The 22,342-nt window shown below is 40.8% G+C and overlaps 3 protein-coding genes across 6 annotated transcripts; 1 reads left to right on the top strand and 2 right to left on the bottom strand.

The window, feature by feature from the left end:
* Positions 1-430: 430 nt before the first annotated feature.
* On the bottom strand, positions 431-4,750 carry LOC135339937 (serine/threonine-protein kinase NLK2-like). The gene is made up of 10 exons (XM_064536188.1): positions 4,236-4,750; positions 3,580-3,709; positions 3,412-3,467; positions 3,050-3,156; positions 2,874-2,910; positions 2,358-2,616; positions 2,094-2,288; positions 1,527-1,728; positions 1,239-1,329; positions 431-958 (listed from the first exon to the last, which is right to left on the bottom strand). The coding sequence occupies exons 1-10, from the start codon at positions 4,490-4,492 to the stop codon at positions 928-930; spliced, it is 1,365 nt and encodes a 454-aa protein (XP_064392258.1). The 5' UTR covers positions 4,493-4,750; the 3' UTR covers positions 431-927.
* Positions 4,751-4,804: 54 nt separating this feature from the next.
* Positions 4,805-16,022, top strand: LOC135339919 (uncharacterized). The gene is made up of 17 exons (XM_064536162.1): positions 4,805-5,149; positions 5,215-5,327; positions 5,857-6,309; positions 6,612-6,685; positions 6,786-6,827; positions 6,946-7,004; positions 7,162-7,469; positions 8,156-8,270; positions 8,479-8,712; positions 8,980-9,123; positions 9,664-9,863; positions 10,506-11,204; positions 11,395-11,484; positions 11,579-11,636; positions 12,822-13,043; positions 13,832-15,537; positions 15,748-16,022. Exons 1-16 carry the CDS (start codon positions 5,077-5,079, stop codon positions 13,858-13,860), a joined length of 2,913 nt encoding a protein of 970 aa, XP_064392232.1. The 5' UTR covers positions 4,805-5,076; the 3' UTR covers positions 13,861-15,537; positions 15,748-16,022.
* On the bottom strand, positions 15,252-22,337 carry LOC135339927 (histone-lysine N-methyltransferase SETDB1-like). 4 transcript variants are annotated; one of them, XM_064536171.1, is made up of 14 exons: positions 22,052-22,337; positions 21,540-21,580; positions 21,293-21,368; positions 20,933-21,184; positions 20,540-20,600; positions 20,462-20,489; positions 20,257-20,345; positions 20,102-20,149; positions 19,553-19,797; positions 18,986-19,193; positions 18,786-18,834; positions 18,104-18,726; positions 16,922-17,010; positions 15,252-16,517 (listed from the first exon to the last, which is right to left on the bottom strand). In XM_064536171.1, exons 1-14 carry the CDS (start codon positions 22,156-22,158, stop codon positions 16,400-16,402), a joined length of 2,034 nt encoding a protein of 677 aa, XP_064392241.1. In that variant the 5' UTR covers positions 22,159-22,337; the 3' UTR covers positions 15,252-16,399. The 4 variants fall into 4 exon arrangements, with proteins under 4 accessions (XP_064392241.1, XP_064392242.1, XP_064392243.1 ...); XM_064536172.1 differs by having other exon boundaries at positions 20,939-21,184; XM_064536173.1 differs by lacking the exon at positions 15,252-16,517 and adding an exon at positions 17,970-18,033 and having other exon boundaries at positions 16,970-17,010.
* Positions 22,338-22,342: the final 5 nt, after the last annotated feature.

Genomic DNA, 22,342 nt, shown 5'->3' with positions numbered 1-22,342 from the left:
AATGGCTCATCAATCACTGGACTAATACTAATTCGCTAATACCCGGTATAATTATATTATACTGTACCGTGAATAAATACGAGATATTCAAGAAGTTGCTTATCCGTGTGCATGGTCTTGCTCCTATAATTGTAAGCAAAAGATTTATATGGTTAGTGTGTCATTCCACCAGAAAGAAGCCACAGCCTATAAGTTAATTAAAAAGCATTAGTTTTGGTTATTGCATGCCCATGAATAATTGTTGTTTCGTTTTTAAAGCTATAATTATAGGTTAGATACAATCATGTCTAAATAGATGAAGTACTATATGAATCATAATTATCTGTCAAGCTTAATCGACTTGAGATAATAGTTTACGGAGGGATTCTACACCCATTCATGTAGACATTCATGTTCGCATGTTCTTCACTAAACAAAACATTACACTAAGTATGTTCACATGTTCTTCATCAAACATAACACTATGATGAACACACCAAAATGTATGAATGAAAATAAACTACAAATGTACTATATGTTCATTATTGTTCTTTTAGTCTCATGCTACAGTAACTATCACGCTACAGTAACTATCACGCTACAGTAACTACAAAACACATGAGTGCTTAGTATGAATCACATACCGAGTCAGGGTGCACAAATGAGGTTGGTAAACATTTTGACAAGGAACAGCAGCAGCTAACGAAAGAATCACAAATGTTCGTGCATCAAAAACAAACTGTACATGTTTGCCCAGATGAGCAAATAAATAGAACACCGAATCACAAACTAAATATAGTGGTGGGGACTTGACTAATCACACGAAGCAAGACACTAAACACAGGTTGTGAATACGATACAATTGACCCTAAGATCTGATAATATCACACATTAGCAGTGATACGACAGACAGATAAACAGCTTGAAATACTGTTCGAACAAGAGAATTTATCCAGTTTGAGGAACGCCTGGAGCACAGCTGTGGAACACAGAAACACTTCGTGAATACAACAGCTATTACAAAGTATACAAAATGTTCTTGCAAGCTGAAGATCAGCACTAAAAACAGAAACACTTCGTGAATACAACAGCTATTTTACAATTACTTTGTTCTTGCAAGCTGAAGATCAGCACTAATATTACTGTGCATGTTATACACATGACAAGCTGTAAGATAGACTTTAATTGATCAGCTCTATAACACCAACAATAGCACAAGAAATAAGCACTCGTTGAATAGTGTTGGTCAATGCACGAACCTTTGAAATTGCTTGTACTGCTTTGAACAGGTGTTGATAAATAAAGGAGGAAGGTGGGAGTGGGTTTGGCAGATGTAGCGGTGTAGTAGAGCTGTATGAATTAAGCAATTTTATTAATTCTTAACTGCGGCGCTATCTAAAAATACTTCAGTGCGACAACGTGCAATGACAAGTATGTTATTAATACTCCTGCTTCATTGCCATTCCTGATGATTAGAGTAATTAAGTATTGAAAACAACAAGAACCTACACGTCTGACGTGTAGGGGTGCATAATATGTGTATGTACCTTTAGCCTTGGGAATGGAGACAAGATCTTTTTCGTACGAGAAGTCGAAGAGGTCTGGAGCACTAGGTTCCAGGACTTGTGCAAATTGTCTTCCTCCAACAGGCCCAGTAGTACAACAGGTGCACAAGAATGTATGGTAACGAATGCGACCATCATCCAGGAATGGGTGGTACAGGGCATCTACACACGAGATACGTTTCTCCTGTGAATAGACAAGAAAGGCATGATGATGAGTACTTATCATCATGCAATTCAGATATCATTTATGGGTTATGCATACATTGCCTTTAAGAACAATAGTTTTGAGTGGGCAGATATACAGTGGGTGGTCTAATTGTATTCATTGCATTGTTAAAGCACAATGCAGGCCCTTGATTACGACCCGTGAATCTTACATAACTACTTTATTCATAGTTAGACTCATGACCATTAAATTCAGTGGGAGAACCCACTCAGTTACGAGAAAAGGTCACTGTTCTCCCAATAAAGCCCTACAGTTATGATAGTACTTAACACGATAACCACAAGGTGGCTAACAGCCCTGAAAATGATAAAGCCAGAACTCACAGGGTTAAAAATCAGCAGCTGAGACAAGAGATGAACGGCCTCGTGACTGATGGTACCGTTGGGTGACAGGGCATAGAGTTGTTGCGAGGCTGGTGGCTTATGACGAGACAATAGGTTCCTGATGCTCTTACGAGAGGTGATGTGCTTCACATCATCGAGGGAAGGCGTTCCAAGCAGGTCAGTGATCATATCAAGCTAGATAATCACATCCACACATAATAATAATATGCAAGAGTACTAATTGAGAGTGAAAGGTGCACTAACTTGTTTGCTTTGAGAGGTGGCTTCAAACAGTATCTTCCTCCCCAGAAGCTCAGCAAAGATGCAGCCAACAGACCAGATATCAATGGCAGTATCGTAATGCTTGCATCCAGCCAGTAACTCAGGGGCACGATAATATTGAGTCACGACCTCCAGAGTCATCGGAGTGTTCGGGTTAGGCTCTATAGCTCGAGCAAATCCAAAGTCACAGATCTTAAGAAAACAGTTGCTGTTGACCAGAAGATTACCAGGTTTCATATCCCTGTGTGTATGTGTAGAGTGGGTTTGTTTTCCTAATTGAAAACTAATAAGCTTAAAAATAAACAGATAGTTGTGTGCTAATGCTAAATTTACATGCACCCCCCCCCCCATACATGTACATACAATGTAGGGTTAGAAGCCACATACAACAAGTATCCACATAATTCTCGCACTATAATGTGACAAAAGAAGGCATTTATCTAGTGGAATAGCACGATGATATCTTGCCACATCATCATGACTAGGCTTTAAACTCACCTATGAATTATGCCAGCGGAATGCAAGTACTGGAGCCCTGTGAAAATCAGAAGTGCATGGAACTAAATGCAATAAACAAGACTCTGTCAATAGATTTGGAGCAGGTGCTAAATAAATGCTGATGAAGCCAATGACACCATTCCCTACATGTAAAACAAACTGACTACATTGAGTACCTCTTATGATCTGATAGATAAACACTTTTATGTGATCTTCCGTGAGCTTCTGAGGAGATACTATGATCTGGTGCAGGTCAGATTCCATCAATTGGCTCAACACATAGCTACAAAACAAAAGGAGAATCAATAATTGGTGGCCAATGCACTTCCAGGCACTAAATTGCAAAGAACACACAAATGGGTGCAAGTTATTGAAGGAATTGAAACTAATTGTTAGTAGTAACAAGTAACAGTAGCAAGGAAAACAAAACTATTAACCAAAAACACACAAACTTGTGTAGGGGAGTATGTCTTTTGCACAGAAGTGGGTGTTTACAGTGTGGGCACAGATGTCGTAAACAAATGAATGACTCTCTTACATATCATTGAATTGATCCATGGTGGGAGGTTGAATCATGTCGGTTGCTGACAACAACTGCAATGCAAGGAGTAATAACTGCTAAATTATTAGGGTACTGTTGACAATATTTAGCAGATGTATTTTACTGTGTGATGTGATTCATCATGTTTACACTGAAAATACTTACATTTTCATGTTTTATCTCACACATTATCTTGATCTCTCTGAAAGTTCGAATGCAAGACAAGAGGGAATGAAAAACAGTTGGAATTTTCTTCATGGCAGTCCTCTCTCCAGAGTGTGGGTTTAACACTGACCTGTGTTTAGGAACAACGAGAAACATAGTGCCTATTATGAGAGCAACATGAATAAAGTTAAAGAAAGAGAGTGAACTCTTAGAATGGTGAATATGTACATGTATGGAGTGACCTTGGATTTGAATACAGTGAAACTAGTCACACAAAGCACACTTAGGTATGTTCAAATGAGGTCTCATGATTTGAATACAGTGAAACTCAGTCACACAAAGCACACTTAGGCATGTTCGAATGAGGTCTCATGGTGAGAACATGTATTCCCACCATACATTGAAGGTGTAAACAAAATACCGGGCAGACTTCTATTTTTAGAGGAATGCTTCTAATTATAGTTCGTTTCATAATACTTTCCATGTCAGCACTTGGACATGAATATTAAGTAGCTTAGCAACAGATACACGTAAATTACAACGCATACTGAGCACAGTTTCATTGTGGTCAATGAAAAATGCAAACTATAATACATACGTGTACATGTATACAGCATGCAGTGCAGTTTACATGCGCAACAAAAACACATACTCACCAGACCACTCCAAAAGATCCATATCCTATAGGCTGTTCTGGTTCTACTGTAGACGCCACTGGGGTAGGGGAGAGAGATACGGGGGACTCGACCAATGGGAGGTGAAAAATAGGAGGATTGCTTGGGGGCAAAAGAGCTGAGGTGGGATGCCATGAACACTGCACCAATTGCCCACACCCGGCTGGGTGATAAGGCAGTAGATGGTTAGGTTGCCAATACGAGGTGATACTTCCAGCGTGCTGTACAGTCACCATCATGTGGCAGATCGCTAGGGGATGGGTAGGCCTACACTCACTAGCACTACAACCACAACAACACGCCGCCTAGCACTGCATCTTTATAGTGTTATATCTAACGTAGGAACTACACAAACTAAGTTAAAAACTACTGCCTCTATTAATAAACTAGAAAGCAGAAGAGTATAAGTTAGGCTTGGTGCCGTTAGAAGGGAGGAATCTCCCTGTCTTGTTGGTCACCCATTCACCGAACGTTTTTGTGCCGTGCTTGTGAGGGGGTGTTTACATAATCATGGCAACGTGGTTGGTCTCGTGACTCCACATGAGCTTCACATGACCATTTCTAATACCCCACCCCAAAGAAACAAAAAATGCCAGCTGAGTCAGATTCTCCAGTCTAGTTTTGCTGCTTGAATCCTAGCTGAGTTAGCTCGAAGGGGAACGTTCCTGAATCCTCTGTGTCTGACTATCAAGTGGCACCACTCATTTTTAGTTTTACATCTCCGTAGACAATCCTACTCTTCAATTGCAAACCTAATTTTCCAATATTTTCATGTTTTCTGCAACATATCTAGTGTCTTTATAGAATAAAAGCAAGCCACAAGATGTCTAGTCAAACCCAAGGAGACAGTGCTGGAAGCAGCAGCAACAGCTCTGAATATAAAAGGTCAAATCAAAGTAAGTTCCCAAATACCTATTATTATTCAGATGTTTTAACTATTATATTATCCAATCATATACAGGTCGTCGTGGAGCTTCCAATAAAACCCATCATGGTCGCTCCCCCCAGACAGCCGCTGGAAAAGATGATTTGTGCTCAACTGCTCAAAAGAGGATCCGGAATTTGCAACAAAAGGTGAATTGCTTGTGTGATGTAATTGAATGTAATGCAATGAATAATTATTGTCGCTTGGTTGACAACAAAAAGTAAGACAATTAGCTGCTTGTACAATCATCTCATACATACAGTGCAGCACTGAACCTTGAACCAAGACAGTCATGTACGGTATAATTTCTGTGTACATTATGTCATGTTTCAAATGCAAGGTTAACTGAATGCAAATGACACTGTACAATCTTGATTGCGTTTTTAACTATTCAAATTACATGCTCATGCATTGCGTGTCTTTCTAAACCCGATAAATGGTACCTGGTACACTACATTAGCAGGGTGTCATACAGGGGGGAAAGGGGGGATATCCCCCCCCATAGCTCCAATCCCCCCCCCCCCCCCCCTTTCAATTATGACTGAGTGTCCTTAGTTGGGTATTGAAATAATAGTTGACCTTTTTTTAGCAACATTTTCTGGTTACTTTTCTCATTTCCCCCCTCTACTTCAAAATCCTGTATGACACCCTGATTAGTGTATATCTACTTCCTTTCAGTCACACGAGAAGCCTGCCGACTACAAACTTCGTCCCCAAACTGGTCGCTCAGAACACAGCAGAGGTGCCGACTCATCCAAGCTCCCTCTGCGTACCAATTCAGCACCGACAAAGGCCAAGGGAAGTGTGTCACATCACCGGAAAGGTCAATCCCATGATTTGGACAGCACAGACCCAAAATCAAAGAAACTACCCAAAGAAAATGGAGCCCCTTCAAAGACCACGTCTAGAGACATTAAGCGTAGTGATAGGAAGGACAGTGGTATTGGTCAATCCCCACCCTCAGTCGAGCCAAATAATGAACTAGAGTCAACTGATACTTCAGTAGTGGACCTGTCAACTGGTGGTGCTGGGGAGAGTGAATCTGAGGAACAGGAGAAGGTGACTGCAACTGAGGATGCTCCTGTTGACTCCGCACAGGAGGAAAAATCAAGCAGGATACAATATACAAGAGTGAGTTTGTCTAGAGGATATTCCAGCTGTGCAGTACATGTTCACAGTAGTATGTACAAATTGTGAATGGTTTTTTACTCTACAATATATTGTAGGCGCACGTGAAAGATCGGTGTAAACTTTTGTGATAGATTGCATGAAAATTAATGATAACAAATGTAGGGATTGTCTTATGGTCTGTCAACTCCGGTATCCTATGTATTGTAGCCACTTAGTCCTGTAGTGAAATAGAGAGTCATTTTACACAGATTGATACTTAGATACTGTGCTACAATGTCATGTATCCACATTCCTTCTCATAGGATGAGTTGTTGTCTCTCAGTAAGTCCCCTCCCAGTCTTCAGAAACACCCCTCCCTGGATGAATCCATCGACATGTCAGTGGAAGAGCATTACAACATGCATGCTATAATAATTGTATATATCTATTATTAATTTGTATACAGTACTGATGTAAAATTGTCTTTCTCCTTCCAGAATTTTCCTCAAGCAAAGCTCTATGCCAAATCAAAGTATCGAGTAAGTATTCTGCTATGTACCAATCCGAAATTATGTTTCTGGCACTGTTGTGAGGCTGGCATTTACTCATTGTTGACTACTTTTTGTACATGTAACTACAATGTTTGTGTGTTTGCAGGTCTGAAGGTGATGTGAAGAGAAAGCACCCCACAGCTCTTTCTCTAATTAGAGAGCATGGTAAGTCGGCTATTGTGTTAGCCAAAAAGATAATAATATTATATCGTGGGAGTTAAATTATTGTGCTTATGTAGCAAGAAAAAAATTTTTTCCACTCAACTTACAATTATATGCAGTCATGTATATGTATATATTTTTTTGTCCTACATGTATGTAGATGCCAGACAGCTTCCGAAAGTTTCGCTTAGCCCACAAAGAAAGAGTTTCCACGGTGGCTGCTCGTGGAATGACGGCAAGGTCCCAGACACTCCATCCTCAGCCAAGGACAACACTGGTCACTTCGAACTTGAGAATACTTACCCTCTAACGTCAAAGGCTAATCAAGGCTCATCTCAGCAAGGGCCTCTCTTACAGCCGAAACACAAGGTGATAGACCATGTTCCACTTCGGGATCAAGAGTTGGGACGTGGGAGCAAGAAAAACTGGAGAGAGAAGAGCAAAGACTCAGAGTGGGCCAAAAAAAATGTAAACACTTGCCTGTTTAGTGGGCTGGAATTGCTATTTAAGTGTAGATAGAAAAGGACAGAGATTGGAATCGACTGGGGCCCCTCTGTGTAAACGGTTGAAACATTTGGCTTTATATTTCGCGCTTGCGAATGTTTTCATGGTTGATCGTTCTGTGGTTGTATTCTATCCACTAGCGATCACTCAGATTACTTTTAGCCATGCCCTATAACGCGAAGTGTTTCACGCAAACATTTTTGTTTCCAATCTGTCCTTTTCTATCTACATGGTTTGTGTTTACATACCGTATCTTCGTTATTTTTGTGGGCAAGTTGAATTCTTTCCCACGAAAACATAGGCATGGCTTACCGAAATGCATGCAATGCAGTACAGGTAATGAAGTCAAACAAAATTTTTACTCCCGAAAGTCACAATTTCCTAGTTGAATGAATTTTTTACCCATGAAAATTCGGTAATTATTTGCAGCTGAAGTGATCCTTTACCGGTGTCTATTAAAAGTTTGTTACTTCTTTATTGTATCACTCTTTTGGTTATAGATCTATTAATTTTATTCATGTCAACAGCCGGGGATTAGAAGTGCTCTAGTGGTTACATGTACAAAGAGGCCAGCAATTTTCACACACGTTATTTGTTAGACACTACATGTAGCCCTGTACCCAAGTGAATGTTCACTTGTGTCCCTACAGCACTACCAGAACACTTGGGAGGAGGAGGAGCCAGAATGGATGGAGTTTGGTCCCAATGATAGGTTTGAGCTCATGGAACTCACTGGTCTAGAGGAACACGAGAGGGAGAGAGAAGGTACTGTGACTTGCATTATTATTAGATAGTAGATCTGCCCACTTGTTCTGTAACAGTTTGTCTTATAATTTATGCCTAGGGCAGGACCTCTCTATACACGTACATGTACATGTATGTGCAAGCTCGATTTTTTTTAATGCCTGTGTACAGGTTCATTCACTCCTTTATCATTTTCACACATAATGTATTGCATTTCTTGATTGTATAGCTCGTCTTGGTCTTGAGGAGAGTGAGTCTCAACCTAGAGAGGAAGACTCTGAGAGCCCTCTACACATTGAGGATGCTGAGAATCAAGTTGACAAAGAGCAGTGTGAATTGGAGCCAGCTAGTAAGGAATCCAAGGCTAAAAGTGTCAAGGATATACCTAGTAAGAAAGAAGTCATGCTCAAAGCTGCACTGGAGATGGATAATTTTATGTTGGATGGATTTGATTTTAGCACAGGTATGTAGTATGTATACTTACTGCATAAAAAAGTATGTTAATCACATGGTACGTGTAGTTACAGGGTTTGCAATAGAGTTGAGGGTTGAGTGCTCCCTATGGAACGCTTTGCACCACTGGTTTTCCATAATTATTAGGAATACTCAACCCCCAACACTTTTTGCGAAGATTTGCAAAACCCTGTACAGTACGAGATAGTTTTGTTTTAGGTTAGTGCCATTCTTCCACTCCCAGTATTTTATCTGTTGATTATGTGTTCCCTTGCAGGTCTGAGCTTTTGTACTGCCCTGGATGATGAAGAGGAGATGCGGTCCACTCAAAGCCCTGCTGAGATGGGCAATGCTCTCATGAAAGTACTCAAAATTGGGGGGGAAGAAAGACTGTCTCCTGGCAAAGACAAAGCAGAAACAAGTATGTGCGGGAATGATGTAGTACATGTACATACCTCTGTGGTTAAGGTATTGCAAACCCTTGCTGCTGCTGTACACTCCCTTTTTAGTTTGCAATGTGAGGTCATCTAAACGTTTTCTAACTGTAGTAACTAATTTTAGGTATGTATATACTCATCCTAGGCTCACGTACAGTAGATACATGACATTGGTCCACCTGTGACACGTTAGTGTAAGGATATCATGTGGTCTCCCTTTTTTGATAAACCACTTTGAGAAGTGTGTGGTTTGTTAGGGCACCACAGAGAGCATTTGTGCATGATGCCAAGGAGTAGGGCCCAAGCATGCCCTGTCTAGCGATGATCATGTCACAGTTACATGTTTATGCAGTAGCCATATAGACCACACATACATGTGCACAGTGTACTAGTCAAATGTACAGGAAATGAAGCTGTACTGTTTGCTGCTGAGTGTACGAGGGGGGGGGGGGGGCATGACTCTACATTGTACATGCACATGTAAACATCGTGAGATTTAAATAAAGGCGTTCAATTTCTTTCAGTTCTTGGTGTGAGTAATCGACCTGTCAATGCACTCACCCTGGATGAGATCCACGCTCGAGAGAATATTCAGACAACACCCACCCTTCCTACACCCAATAAGCCAAGCAGTGCAGACCTAGGTGCATTCAACAAGCTAGTGGCTGGTCTCCAATTCTCTGGTGCACTACATAAGGAGAGCTCTGAGGCAGGGCAGCAGAAGGTACGTGAACGGCAGTCTGGTACACTGTATACTGTACATGTGTGAGCCTATTTTGCCATTTTCATCATGTACATGTGTACATGTATTATGTACTGTCAATTTCATTGGAGGGTTGAGTCATTGCTTATCATAATTATATGTAATACAGGGTTTTGCAGAATCTTTGCAATATCCACAAAAAAGCGTTTTGCGTTGAGCGTTCCTTATAAGGTTATCTGTGGTCAACCATAAAGTTGTAGATCTTAGTCAGCATGTCAACAATGCACTATTCCAAACAGTTGATGGATCAACTTGAAGATTCTCAGCAACACTTTGATAAGACAGTCCAAGCAGCTCTGTCTGATGCACTATTCTCCACCTTATATCCCCTTGGTCAGCTTTTTTCACAAGAAAAAGCCATTTTGTTTTTGAATTTTGCTTCCCAATCAGACTTGGCATTTCACCACAATGTGTATATGACACCACAATGTGTAAACATTACATATCCATATAAGGAACGCTCTACACCCTCTATTTCAAAGATTCTGCAAAACCCTGTAGAAAACACCATACAGCACTTCTTACATGACATGACTAACCGTTATCCAATTAAAAGATCACATGACAACTTGCATTCACATACACTGTTCACTATATTCCCAGGTCAAATCGTCTCCGAACACTCCTGACACAAGCTCATTAAACATTGTTCCTAAGTCCAGCCCCTCCATACCAAACTCGGAAGTCCCTACTACATTCCGTCCTGAAAATGTTAAGCCTCCACAGGATACATTTGGGAACATTCTCGAGAAAGAAATGGACTTTGACGAAGAGGTAATCACAGGGTCACACTCTCACTACCAGCGACCTCCTCCAGAGATTCCCCCTCAGTATCCGAGTCGAGTCAGCCGTGTGGAACACTTAGAGAGAATGCTAGAGAAGCTGGATCAGGAACAAATTCTCAGAGACAGGCAAAATCCACTACCCTCAGAGCTACCTCCTCCCCACATGGCCAGTGGATATGCAGACCCACACATAAAGGCAAAGCTGCTCCCAGGCCTTAGTGCTCGAATGACCGGGGGACCACCGATGGAAGCACAGAGATCCATGCACATGGTGGACAGGGAATACATGTATCACGAAGGAGAACACAGGATGGACATGCTGCCCCCACCCAGCATTGGGATACGACCTCAGGGTGGGGTAAATCGCCCCACTGCCAATAATTGGGCCGTTGAGATGGAGAGACGACGTTTGATGGAGTTGAAGCAGATGAAGCAGATGGAGAGAGCTCAAATGGAGAGAGCTCAAATGGAGAGGGCCATGTATAGCAACAGTATGCACAGAGGAATGCAACACAGGGTGCGCTTAACATGCTTGAATTGCATGCCGTAGCTATGCAATTGTGATGATCTTTACTCGATACATGATATCTGTCTGTTGATCTTCCCAAAAAGCATTTTCTTCAAACCAAATCTCTTTGGGTCTCTGGTGTGGTCTGTGTATTGAGAAGTAAAGTATTATCATGTATCTTTCTTTTTTCCTTACATAGATGCGTGAGACCCCTCCTCCCAAGCCCAACATTAGCCTTCTTCCAACGGCAGTCATGAGACAGATGCACAACAACAAACCAAACCAAACAGTGAGTTATGGAATTACATGCGTATGTGTGTTTGTATCACTATGGTCCTCCGTGTGTGTGCTTGTTTAGTGTCTTCTTTTCTCTGTACATGTAGCTCTCCGATGTAGCCAAATCAAACTCGTTTAAAGTAGTAGATCCAAGAGCAGAACAAGGTGAGCTATTTATTACCCGAGGTGTGGACGGCCATGGGTATAGTTCCGTTGGTTTTTTACCCGAGTCCATGTCGCGGGCATACCGTATAATCTGGTTAGTAAGCCCATTCGCCCTTTAGGGAAAAGAGCAGGCCTCTATACGCCTATTATCCGGATGCGCTTATAGAGATTAACCACGCCTACGACGTTGCAATAAAGCAAATCTTTATACGTTATTCCAGAGGCTAATTGCCTAATCGAGGCACGTGTGTTGTACCTCCTCTGGTGTGACATGTGAGCCTACTCACCTGGATGCATGGCACTGCGTTCACAGCATGGACAGCCTTCACACAACAAATTATTAGTGTTGAATGTGGCAAATTGTGATGTTAAAGCTAAGAAAGGAGCTTGAACTTGCAACGTTGGCAGCATGGTTAGCTGTAACTACACACGGCCTGTATTCAAGATGTGTATTTTCAGCTGAAGTGACCCTTTACCAGGAACAATGGAAAAAGGGGTCACTAAAGTAGAAAGCTAGAATTATGATCAGGGTTGTCTTCTTTGTTTCCACCCAGGAGCCATATTTCTAGGCTTCTTCGCTGACTGACTTTGCTGTGATCCTAGTCCACATTGCATACATGTCTCATCCATGCTAAAGCTCTGTTCTAAGTTTCAGCATGCCTCTAAGAATTTCATTGCTCATGCTACTTGCTACTTAGCCTTTTCAATGCTTTTTCTACTATAATTATTACCCAAGGCGCGTGAGCGGCCACGGGTATAGTAGTCCGTTGGTTGGTTTGTTTGTTTGTGTGTCTGTTTGTAATATGTGAGTCTACGGTAGATTTCGATGTTAAAGATTTGTTGTCGTATAAAAGCGAGTAAAAGCTAAGAAGCTTAAACTTACACGGTGCCTAGCTCTACACGCGGTCTTTATTCGGGGTAGATCTACATAAATATTTGCTGCTGGAGTGATCCTTTACCGGTGTGTATTAAAAGTAGAATTGTAGGTTGTTGCTTCCTTACTCCTCTGGTATTTATAGTATTCATGTCAACGGCCGAGGGTTAGCACTTCAGTGCTCTAGTTCTATTCATGTGCACTTCAGTGCTCTAGTTGTTACATTTATATGTTTGGTACATGTACAATTTAACGCCTCCATACTGCACACTACATATCCATTGTTACTTTTTCGTTATTGATCTCTACAGAGTTCAATTTGAAGAGCACCATGTCCCACTCTCCAATCTCTAATGTGTACAACGAAGTTGAGCACCCCTCTCCCCGACACCATCCCTCACAGATGTACGCCATGGGTGGGGGTCAAATGCCTGGTCAAATGAGGAGTGGCCCCCCGTTCAGACCCGTATCCGATCCAGCACCTCCTGCTATGATGTACAGAGGTTATTACAACATGCCAGTTATGCCACATGGTGAGTCTCTTCGTACTATTTAACGAAATACCGTAGAAACTGGATTATTAGCACTTACTCGATTATAAGCGTATCTTTATTTTAAGCGCATGCTCAACTGCAAGCTTTTTATACTCAAATTGAAGCGCTTTTCCAATTATGCGAAGGTTATTAGTGGAATTTTAGAATTGATTCAGCTAATTTTGTTTTTCTATGGGCTAGTTAGCTTGTACAGTGCATGATAGCTACATGTATATAGCTGGTGATATCCATCTGTAAGGACTCTCTGGGCATGCTTGCTGTTACCTTGTCTGATCATGCTGAGAGAATGTGAGACATGGATGAGATCCTTTTATTCTAAGTTCCTGGTCAATATGAATTTAAATGATGTAAATGAACTGTAAAATGAACTGTAACATAATAGTATGATATAGATCCAGTTAGGGTTGCCTGCTTGCCTTGCTTGCTCACTTTCTAGCCAGCTTGCGAGTCAGCTCTCATCACAGAGACATCCGGTTGCTGGGTGGGGCTCAAAATGACTGCATTATAGGCAAATTCTCGAATATAAGCATATAGAGTTCTGCTATTGACCCTAAAAGCGCATGCACTAATAATCCAGTTTCTACGGTAGTTACAAGCCAATCAATGCCTCCCACCTCTCACATAGTGGTCTATGACATTGTGTGATTATTCATTTTCTTTTATGCATTGCTGTACAGTACATGTACTTTAACTTTAAAGCAAACTTGATGTCTGCATGTAAAAACTCCCAGAGTTCTTTTATTGTTGCCTTCTCTTTGTTTCTATAGGAGGGATGCAAAACCCCTACATGTACTGATGTTCCTGTACCTGTAAATTCTCTATCTAATCCAACAATTAATCCCACGATTTGACGATGTCTGACCTGCTCAGTTGGTACATGATTCTTAGCACACCAGATTACCGTCATAAAATCATAAACATTGGGACTCACCATCTCTTAATTGTCCATCATGTTGTCATCAACAACAGAAAATGAAATCTGCACACAGTTATCGTTCAACGGGTATTTTAGGTTGTGTTCTCATCACTATTGATGTTAAAATGTATGATATCACTAATTTTGCTGATTTCTTATAAATGATCGTCTACTTTTATGATCACGTAACTATAAACGTACATGAGTTGTAGTACCTACATGGAACAAACATAGTTTAATTGCAAGAAACAGTACTGCTCTCGCTCCACTCCTAGAGTCATCCCCTAATGGCACGTACAGCTGTATGTAAGCAAGAAATAGTACTGCTCTCGCTCCATTCCTAGAGTCGTCCCCTAATGGCATGTACAGCTGTGTGTAAGCATAGATTGAAGAGTTAGACTCTTCAATCTATGGTGTAAGTAAGCAAGAAACAGTACTGCTCTCGATTCCTAGAGTCGTCCCCCTAATGGCATGTACAGCTGTATGTATTAAAGCAAGAAACAGTACTGCTCTCGTCTCGTACGTACCTAGAGTCATCCCATATGGCACAGCTGTAATATCTATATAATTATATGTGATAGCAGAGCAATGCATCCAACAATAGTCTAAAAATTACGGTTTTAGACTGTGAGCCGACTGCACTGTTGCACGGTGAACACTTGCTTGAGAGTCTGTTACAGTTTAAGTCATAAATTATACAGTGCAGTAGATCTGCAACGCATTATGTCATTATAAGGTACATGTTTATTTTGTGACAAAAATTAATAATAGCAATTCTTAAATAGAAACTGTGTTAATTAATACCAGTTATTAGAGTTATGGTCCGGAGACTACCATTGTGCATGTCCTTTTTTTCGTTTAGCCTTGAGCTTCTTACTGATACTTCGTCTTGTCCCCCACTTCTCTTGAATCTTTTTTATTTCAGAATTGCTGATTTTTTCTGCTGTCACCTCCATAACGGATTGTTCATTGCTAGGTCCAGTGTTCGCTTCAGCGAGTCCTTCTAGTAGCATTCGCTCACCATTCTGTTTCAATAAATGCTTTTCCCACATTTTCTTCACCTCTCGCTCTCTAACCTTCTTTCTTCTGACACCCAGGATCTTTTGTCTTCTTTTAGATCTAAGACTTTTAGCCATTTTATTTTTTGTCTCTGTGATACACGACAATTATTATCTCTCTTTTCCAACCAAACACACGTGGCCGGCTACTCACTAATAATTATTATCTTAAAAATTTTCATTTCCAATTAAACGAAAGTCATGTGCCAAACATTTCGTAATACTTGAGTAAACAAGCCAAGTTTCAACAAACTTCATCTTTACGTTTTGAGGACAGCTTGAGGACGGCCTACAGTGTTAGGAGCCTCTTCTTCCTCCATTAACAGATATCAACATAAGAAAGTTATCAAATTTGAACAGTCTCTGTCCACCTGAGTAAGATGTGTTACAAGCACGGAGGTCCAACTATAGGAACAACCGGTGTACAACCACGACAACAAACTACCTCAAGTAGTTCAGCTGGTAGCCAAATTACCCTCAGTAAATTCATATACCCCAGGTAAGATCTAGTGTTCATAATTACTTGTGGATCAGGAGTAGTCAGCGCTAGCTGCTTTGTGCACACGTACATTGATTTTACACAGCACATTCATTAAAATTATACTGCCTCATCAACACATACATTATAATTATGTACATCATTTTCTACGTGTGTAACTGTACGTGATAGTTATTTGATCCATGACTGTTACCCTCCCTTCCCACACAGCTCTTACTTTGCCCGGCGTGCCAGTCAGAAGCATTGTACACAATGCCAGGATCGAGTGAGTCCCGAACAGGCCAAGACGGCTCTGGGTGTGTGCACCGTATTCCTTGTGCAGAAAACTCTTCAGTGGCTTACTAACAAGTAGAGAAGGACTATAATTTTACACCCTGTACTGCCACAAACTCAATTTGTTCGTATACTATAAAACCTTTGTTGAACTGTGTATAATTATACATTCAGTATTATTAATAAAAATTAATTATAATTATGGAATATAATTATTATTAAAATACTTTTCTATATATTATAGGAATATAAGATTATATATGTATAGTAACGTATATACGCAGATATAACTTAATTGGAAGATATATAGGTGCTATCAATCAAGGGCGTATAAAGCTATTGTATAATTATTATATATAATTATTGATACAATAATTATATGCTCAGGAGTACGTATAATACTGTACTGTATGGGCCACATCATAGTACAGCGGAATTATCAATAATTTTATTATTACACCAATATAACTGTTTAGCTACACATAATAATTATTATTGTAAGTAGTTCACATAAGCTATCACATCACATCGCAAAAATCAGTTTTAGAGCTAGGACATGAATAATAATTGGCAACTAAACTATCAACAGTCACAATAGTCTGCCTCTACACACAGCAGACCCACAGAGACAATCTATGTTCCTCCCAGGCACTGATCCCACATCATAGCTATAGTCCCATGTCAGCTCCTCAAGAGCCTTGATACGCCTACATACATGTATGTACATGGGATAAGAGGACATAACTTGCTGGAGTGTGTACGCGTACATGATTTGTAATTATTATTAACCTGTTAATTGATAATCGTGTAAGAATTAGCTCTCACTAGCTGATACAAGCAGAGAAGGGGTCGGGATCCCCACCCAGTTAAAATCCCCTGACAAGGTTGGGTGATATCTGAACACACACTACAATGCATGCAAAATTATATTGACACTTAAGACTAGCTGTAGAAGATTCCGATATGTACCATGTGATATAGTCTTTGAGAAACGATACGCTAGCCGTTGTGTAACCTGAGCTATTGTTTACAGCTCATGGTGTATATTATGTATGTATACCTGTAGCAGCTGGCCACCACGGATCATTGGAATGTGCAGGGTGTCACTTACCGGCTGGCAAACAGAGCAACCCAAGGAAAGCGAGAATCTTGACTGTCGATGAACACATTTTGCACGAAGAGGTTGGGAGAACAGCTGTGCTGTAGGAGGCAAGACAAAGCACAGAGAAGATCCATATTCAATATAAAAGTGCAAAATAATGCGAAAACAAGGATTAGAGAATTGGGCACTGTGTACTACCGGTATAGACAAGACGTTTGACAATGTAGACGATATATACACAACAACTAATGCACTACATGTACATATATACCCCACTTGGGGTCTGCATCATAGCAACTGAGTGGGGTTTTAAAGTTCTACCATGAACTCCTAAACTCTCAGATTTCCTTGAGGGCGCACTGATTTTATACTAGCGCTAGACACTTGTTGGCAAGGGCAGGACAGATGGGAGGGGCTTGCTTAACACCAGGAAGGCTGGAGAAAGGGTGGAGGTCACTGCTTGGACATGGACAAGTTAAATGTAGTGCGTGGAGCTAGAAGCTAAGTACTGGCTACAAGCTATGCACACAAGCTTTTTGTTCGACTGTTAGCTAGTTGTATCCAAGGTGAGGTAGCTTAGGTAGCAAGAATTTTTATGCCTCGAGGCGTAGCCGCACGAGAGATACGGTAAAGCTGACTGTGTGTGTGTGTGTGTGTGTGTGTGTGTGTGTGTGTGTGGTGTGTGTGTGGACACCCCTTTCTTGTGAAACAATCAAAGCACATCGCAAATTATTTACCTCTTCTATAACACTCTAATACTTTTGAGTGAAAGCAAAAACATGGCGAGAGGCATTAGCAAGCGCACGCTTGCAACACTCGTTCATTCCAGTGGGTATAAACACTTACTAACCACTACATTTAAATTTATGGCAACGTAAACCATCCTTGGCCTCGGTTCTTTGCCCTCGCCCTCGTCGGAGGTAAAATTCTGATGTAGCGGACAATAACAAAACGTATTGTGGAAAGTGGAACCTATCATAACATAATACACATTTGGATACACTACATTATTTGGGTCTCTTTTACATGTACAGTGGAACCTTGAATATCCAGACACCTTAATTAATTGGTTCCAGAGGCAGACCGTATAACTGAATATGCTGGATAATAGAGGCTCTACTCTGTAAGTGCAATCATGTCCATCATCTACATGTATCACAATACTTCATGATCACTATAATTATAGCTTACATTGATAAATCGGCCGAGATTCCCTTTCTTCTTTGCATCCATGATATAACATCCATTGTTTTTTCTCACGAGTCGATCCATTCTGCACTGCAACGGCAACGGGCTCGGCAATGGGCTTGGAGTGGAGCACATTGCTTCTTCTGGGGGAGAAGAAGACGACCTGCTATCCAGTGTATGAGACTGCAGTCTTGCTTGAGAAACATCCGGATGTTGTAATACTGCAATTGAGGATTTACTTGACAGCACGCTTGAGGAATCTATCAGATTTTGGCTTGTATCTTTGTTTGTGAGCATACTAAGTGTAGTAGAGTTAGGAAGCGTGTCAGTGACAGCAAGAGATATACTGTCAAGAGGTGGTGAGGTAACAGAGGTAATGTAACAGCTTGGGGAACGGGGTGATTTAGAGTGGCTCGAGTTCATGTCAGAGTCATCCGAACTGTCAGGTTCACTGGATATAACAATAAGAGAGCTCAGAGGACTGGAGGTGAGTGAGCAATTGTCAATGACTGAGCAGGCAGAGGACGTAAGTGACAACAGTGGTGGAGGGGTATTGGTACTAGAGAGGGTCGAACAAGGTGACGGAGTGGTACAATTGTTTATGTTTAGTTGATGCTGCATTATCTCTACGGGGGGAGGGAGGTTATAAAAGGACAGAACGTACATGTAGAAGAGTAAGATTCACCTATGTAATCCAACTCTGCAAAGTATTCATCCCCATGGAGTTGAGCTTGCTACATGTACATGTTATACAAAATAAGTATAGGGAACAATAACTTTAATGACACAAAATATAGCTACAGTTATATACATGCATTATGGCTTACACGACAAAAAAATGCAACTCTCATTATTTAACAGTCCTTCCCCACATAAAAGACACACCTTGTCGGACTCCTTCTCCGTGTAAATATGCCCGATATAGGTACACACAAACGAGCCCTGAGGGATGTCATCCAAAGTTCTCAATCCCCACGCCAGCTGCTTTACAGGGGAGCAGAACACCTGGAGCCGAAACTGTATACCGTGTTGAACCACGCGGTTGGCGCAGTACTGGAGGTCACAATGGCAGCTTGGGTTGCATTCATAAATTCTGTAGGTACGGTGAATAAGAAATTCATTAGAAGGGAATTCTACATACATGTACATGTACGTTTGCAGCTACATGTACACGTACACGTACATTGTACTATAGTTATTTCGTTACTTATACGGTAGCTTACATGTATGTACATGTACCCCAAAATAATTATTTAGTACATGTACATGTATGTATATAGATATTATGTATGTAGAATCCAACCCTCCCAAAACTTTCAAAGCTACGTATACGTACATGTACTGATGTACATGCATGTAGTACACCAATGTGGAACTCTTAGTTGATTACAGAATACACATCTGTAGTTTTTATTAATCACGCTATACTGATGTGAATCTCTTGTCACTCACGCTGAGTGTTGATGCCTCCTTAGTTGATGATTCACATATCCCACCGATTGTTTACTGTGGATCATCTTTGCTTCCTGGAGCGTAAGCTGCCAGCACTCACACTTGGAACGGTTCCGGCACCCATCAGTACAGCTGCAGCACACTCGCAACTCAGGATCAGTACAAAGGTTCAAATCAGATTGACTGGTACGGCTGGCTGTGTACTCGAACTCCTCCGGTCTGTCTTCATTAACTGTGTTCACACACTGCATGAGAAACTATAATTATAACTCTTGATATAATTATATTAACATGTACATGTATAAGGCTGGGCCATAGAGGGGGGCGAGTGGAGGGGAGCATTTACCCCCCTATATTTTTCATCTGTTTACTTTGTTCCCCCATGGCCACAAATTCTGAACAGCCCAGTGTAACAGCTAGGTCTACTACGTAACTAGTCTAGTTATCTTCAGGGCCCATTTGCCCCACCACCTTTTTATTACATGTACATGTACGTAGCTCAATTGATAATGTATTGTGGTGATGCGCGCGAAAAGGGAAACAACTTACTGAGATGGGTCTTCTTTCTTTACCAACCGAAATGTCATCAACGCATAGCTGCAAAAAAGTGGCTACTTTTTATATCACGACATTAATACTTATAATTATGACTGTGTAAAATTATGCATCCATGGGCGTTATACAGTCCTCGAGAGGTAACTTACTGCTTGATCAAACACCTTGGTCTCCAGCTGACAATTGAGATCAAAGGTGAACTGAGAGATGCTGACACAACTAACTCCTGTACTTCTCACTGTTCATTGTATAAACAATCACTCGGCCAATGCAGTAAATGTGCCAAATATATACATGTACATGAGAAACCTCTTTAGTACAATGCATGTACGTACATGTAATGTATTTACTTACAGAATATGTTGATGTCCTCTATAGACCTCTGCAAAAGTTTAACATTCCATGTTATAAAGTATTGAGAGTGGAGCTCACCATTTCCTTGCCACATGGAGCAACATAGTAGACATCCGGAGATAGAAGACTACTGGTAATCCTGCACGCAAGAAGATACTCAACTAGCATTATTGCTTATATACACTACACTCGAGGATTAGGAATATGCTATGTACAACATAATACATGTACTAAATCACTAAATCTTTCATACATTATTACAAACTCCCTACCACATTTAACAGGCCTTTTATAATAGTAGTACGTGACACATGACGTTGTAACATGGGTCTAGGCCAAGCAGTCTACACAGTTTTGCAAAAGACTACATGTTCTATATGTAAAAAAATTCTGTAATAAATTGACAACTCCCAGGGTCGCAAGCCTCCTCCCTACATGAAGCCTTAATTGATATACTGTTAATATACGTACATGTACCTCTTCCACCCAAGCTTCAGTGGGATGTCAAGAGGACTGTACAATTGCCAGCTCTTGTACTCAGTCCCATACACCCAGCACTCCTTGCTACAATCATGTGATACACCGCTACTCTTTTTAACTGATGATGGTACGTCATATGACATCTCCACTGATTGTACATTTGGCTCAGGAAGATCTTTTATGTCCACATCATTTGCTAATTTCAATTCTGAACCATCAAATGATGGCTGTTTTTCAGAACCCCTGAAAAAAGGAGTGATACAGATTGTACATGTACATGTACGCGCGCGTGTACAATGACTATTACTGTAACATGTACATATAGACATTGAGTGTGTATATAATACTTACAATTTATATTTTTGACACAGGGTTTCAAGCACCTTCTCTTGATTCTTAAATGATTTTCTCAATTTTGAAATTGTGCCTACATGAAGAGGCAATAACAATGAAAGAGGAATAAAAAGAAATATTCTCTCACAACCTATACATGCAATGTACATTTAGTATTATGTACGTAAGTGTGTGTAATTTTAGAGCTTGCGATAAAGCTACTACACGGAACTCAAATGAGTGTCATTCGTACAACAAGCATCACCATTAATCTCCTCCAAGACTGGGCTGACTTCAGACAGCATTCTGAATATAATTTCGAATGAATGTATATTAAATAAGGGGTGGGGGTGATATACTTGTATAAGCCCCGTTTACACGACACCTAATACGGTGACCCGGATTGAATCCAGGTAAGATTTTTCTGGGGAGTGGGCATCGTAAAATGACCACTAATTTCATTTGCACAAACATTGGCTGGAAGCTACAGGTTTACTCTAGAAACACCCACGAACATGTCACAATTATCCCTTTGTGTTTACTCACAGCTAAACAGTAAACCCGCTTCCGGCACAATCTGAATCACCTCCAGAAGTGATATAAAATACGAATTAGAACCCGGATAAGGGCCGTTTACATGAACACGGTTCGGATTAAAGGCCTGGTGTAAACGGGGCTATAGGTGTGGAAGATGAGGTGTACGCAAAATACAGCACAGCAGAGGTCACAATAATCAATACCTAGAGTGCTCCATGCACCCAGTATGAACATACATACCTTGCACTCTCATCACGAGCACTGATGAAGTTTATGGGGTCCTTTAGTTGACTGATAAGGTGCATATCCTGGGGCCTTGACTTTTTATAAATGGGCGAGTAGGACATAATTATTTGTCTGTTCGTGTGTGTTTATTTTGCGAACATGGAAGGTTCATCACTAGGTTTAAGAGTGCTCTGCTTGGGATAAAACTCAGAAATGGACTGAGCTAATCTATAAACATACAGTCATGTAAAATCTAACCAGACTTCTGGTAAATTTAAAAATTCTGTGAAAAGCCCATCGCGAAAC

This window comes from Halichondria panicea, chromosome 8, assembly GCF_963675165.1.
Source record: "Halichondria panicea chromosome 8, odHalPani1.1, whole genome shotgun sequence".
In the NCBI taxonomy this organism is placed as follows: domain Eukaryota; kingdom Metazoa; phylum Porifera; class Demospongiae; order Suberitida; family Halichondriidae; genus Halichondria; species Halichondria panicea.
This window is presented reverse-complemented; position numbering and strand designations above follow the sequence as displayed.

Bases quoted from the DNA above. Each gene is read 5' to 3' on its own strand.
- LOC135339937 (XM_064536188.1), bottom strand. From the start codon at position 4,492: ATGATGGTGACTGTACAGCACGCTGGAAGTATCACCTCGTATTGGCAA. The intron at 3,710-4,235 runs GTGAGTATGTGT...TCCTAAACACAG, and splicing joins GGATCTTTTGGAGTGGTCTG to GTCAGTGTTAAACCCACACT. The intron at 2,289-2,357 runs GTTAGTGCACCT...GTGATTATCTAG, and splicing joins CCACCTCTCAAAGCAAACAA to CTTGATATGATCACTGACCT.
- LOC135339927 (XM_064536171.1), bottom strand. From the start codon at position 22,158: ATGTCCTACTCGCCCATTTATAAAAAGTCAAGGCCCCAGGATATGCAC. The intron at 21,369-21,539 runs GTGATGCTTGTT...CTCTTCATGTAG, and splicing joins AGTCTTGGAGGAGATTAATG to GCACAATTTCAAAATTGAGA. The intron at 18,835-18,985 runs GTGTGTCTTTTA...ATGTACATGTAG, and splicing joins CGGAGAAGGAGTCCGACAAG to CAAGCTCAACTCCATGGGGA.
- LOC135339919 (XM_064536162.1), top strand. From the start codon at position 5,077: ATGTCTAGTCAAACCCAAGGAGACAGTGCTGGAAGCAGCAGCAACAGC. The intron at 5,328-5,856 runs GTGAATTGCTTG...ACTTCCTTTCAG, and splicing joins TCCGGAATTTGCAACAAAAG to TCACACGAGAAGCCTGCCGA. The intron at 7,005-7,161 runs GTAAGTCGGCTA...ACATGTATGTAG, and splicing joins TTCTCTAATTAGAGAGCATG to ATGCCAGACAGCTTCCGAAA.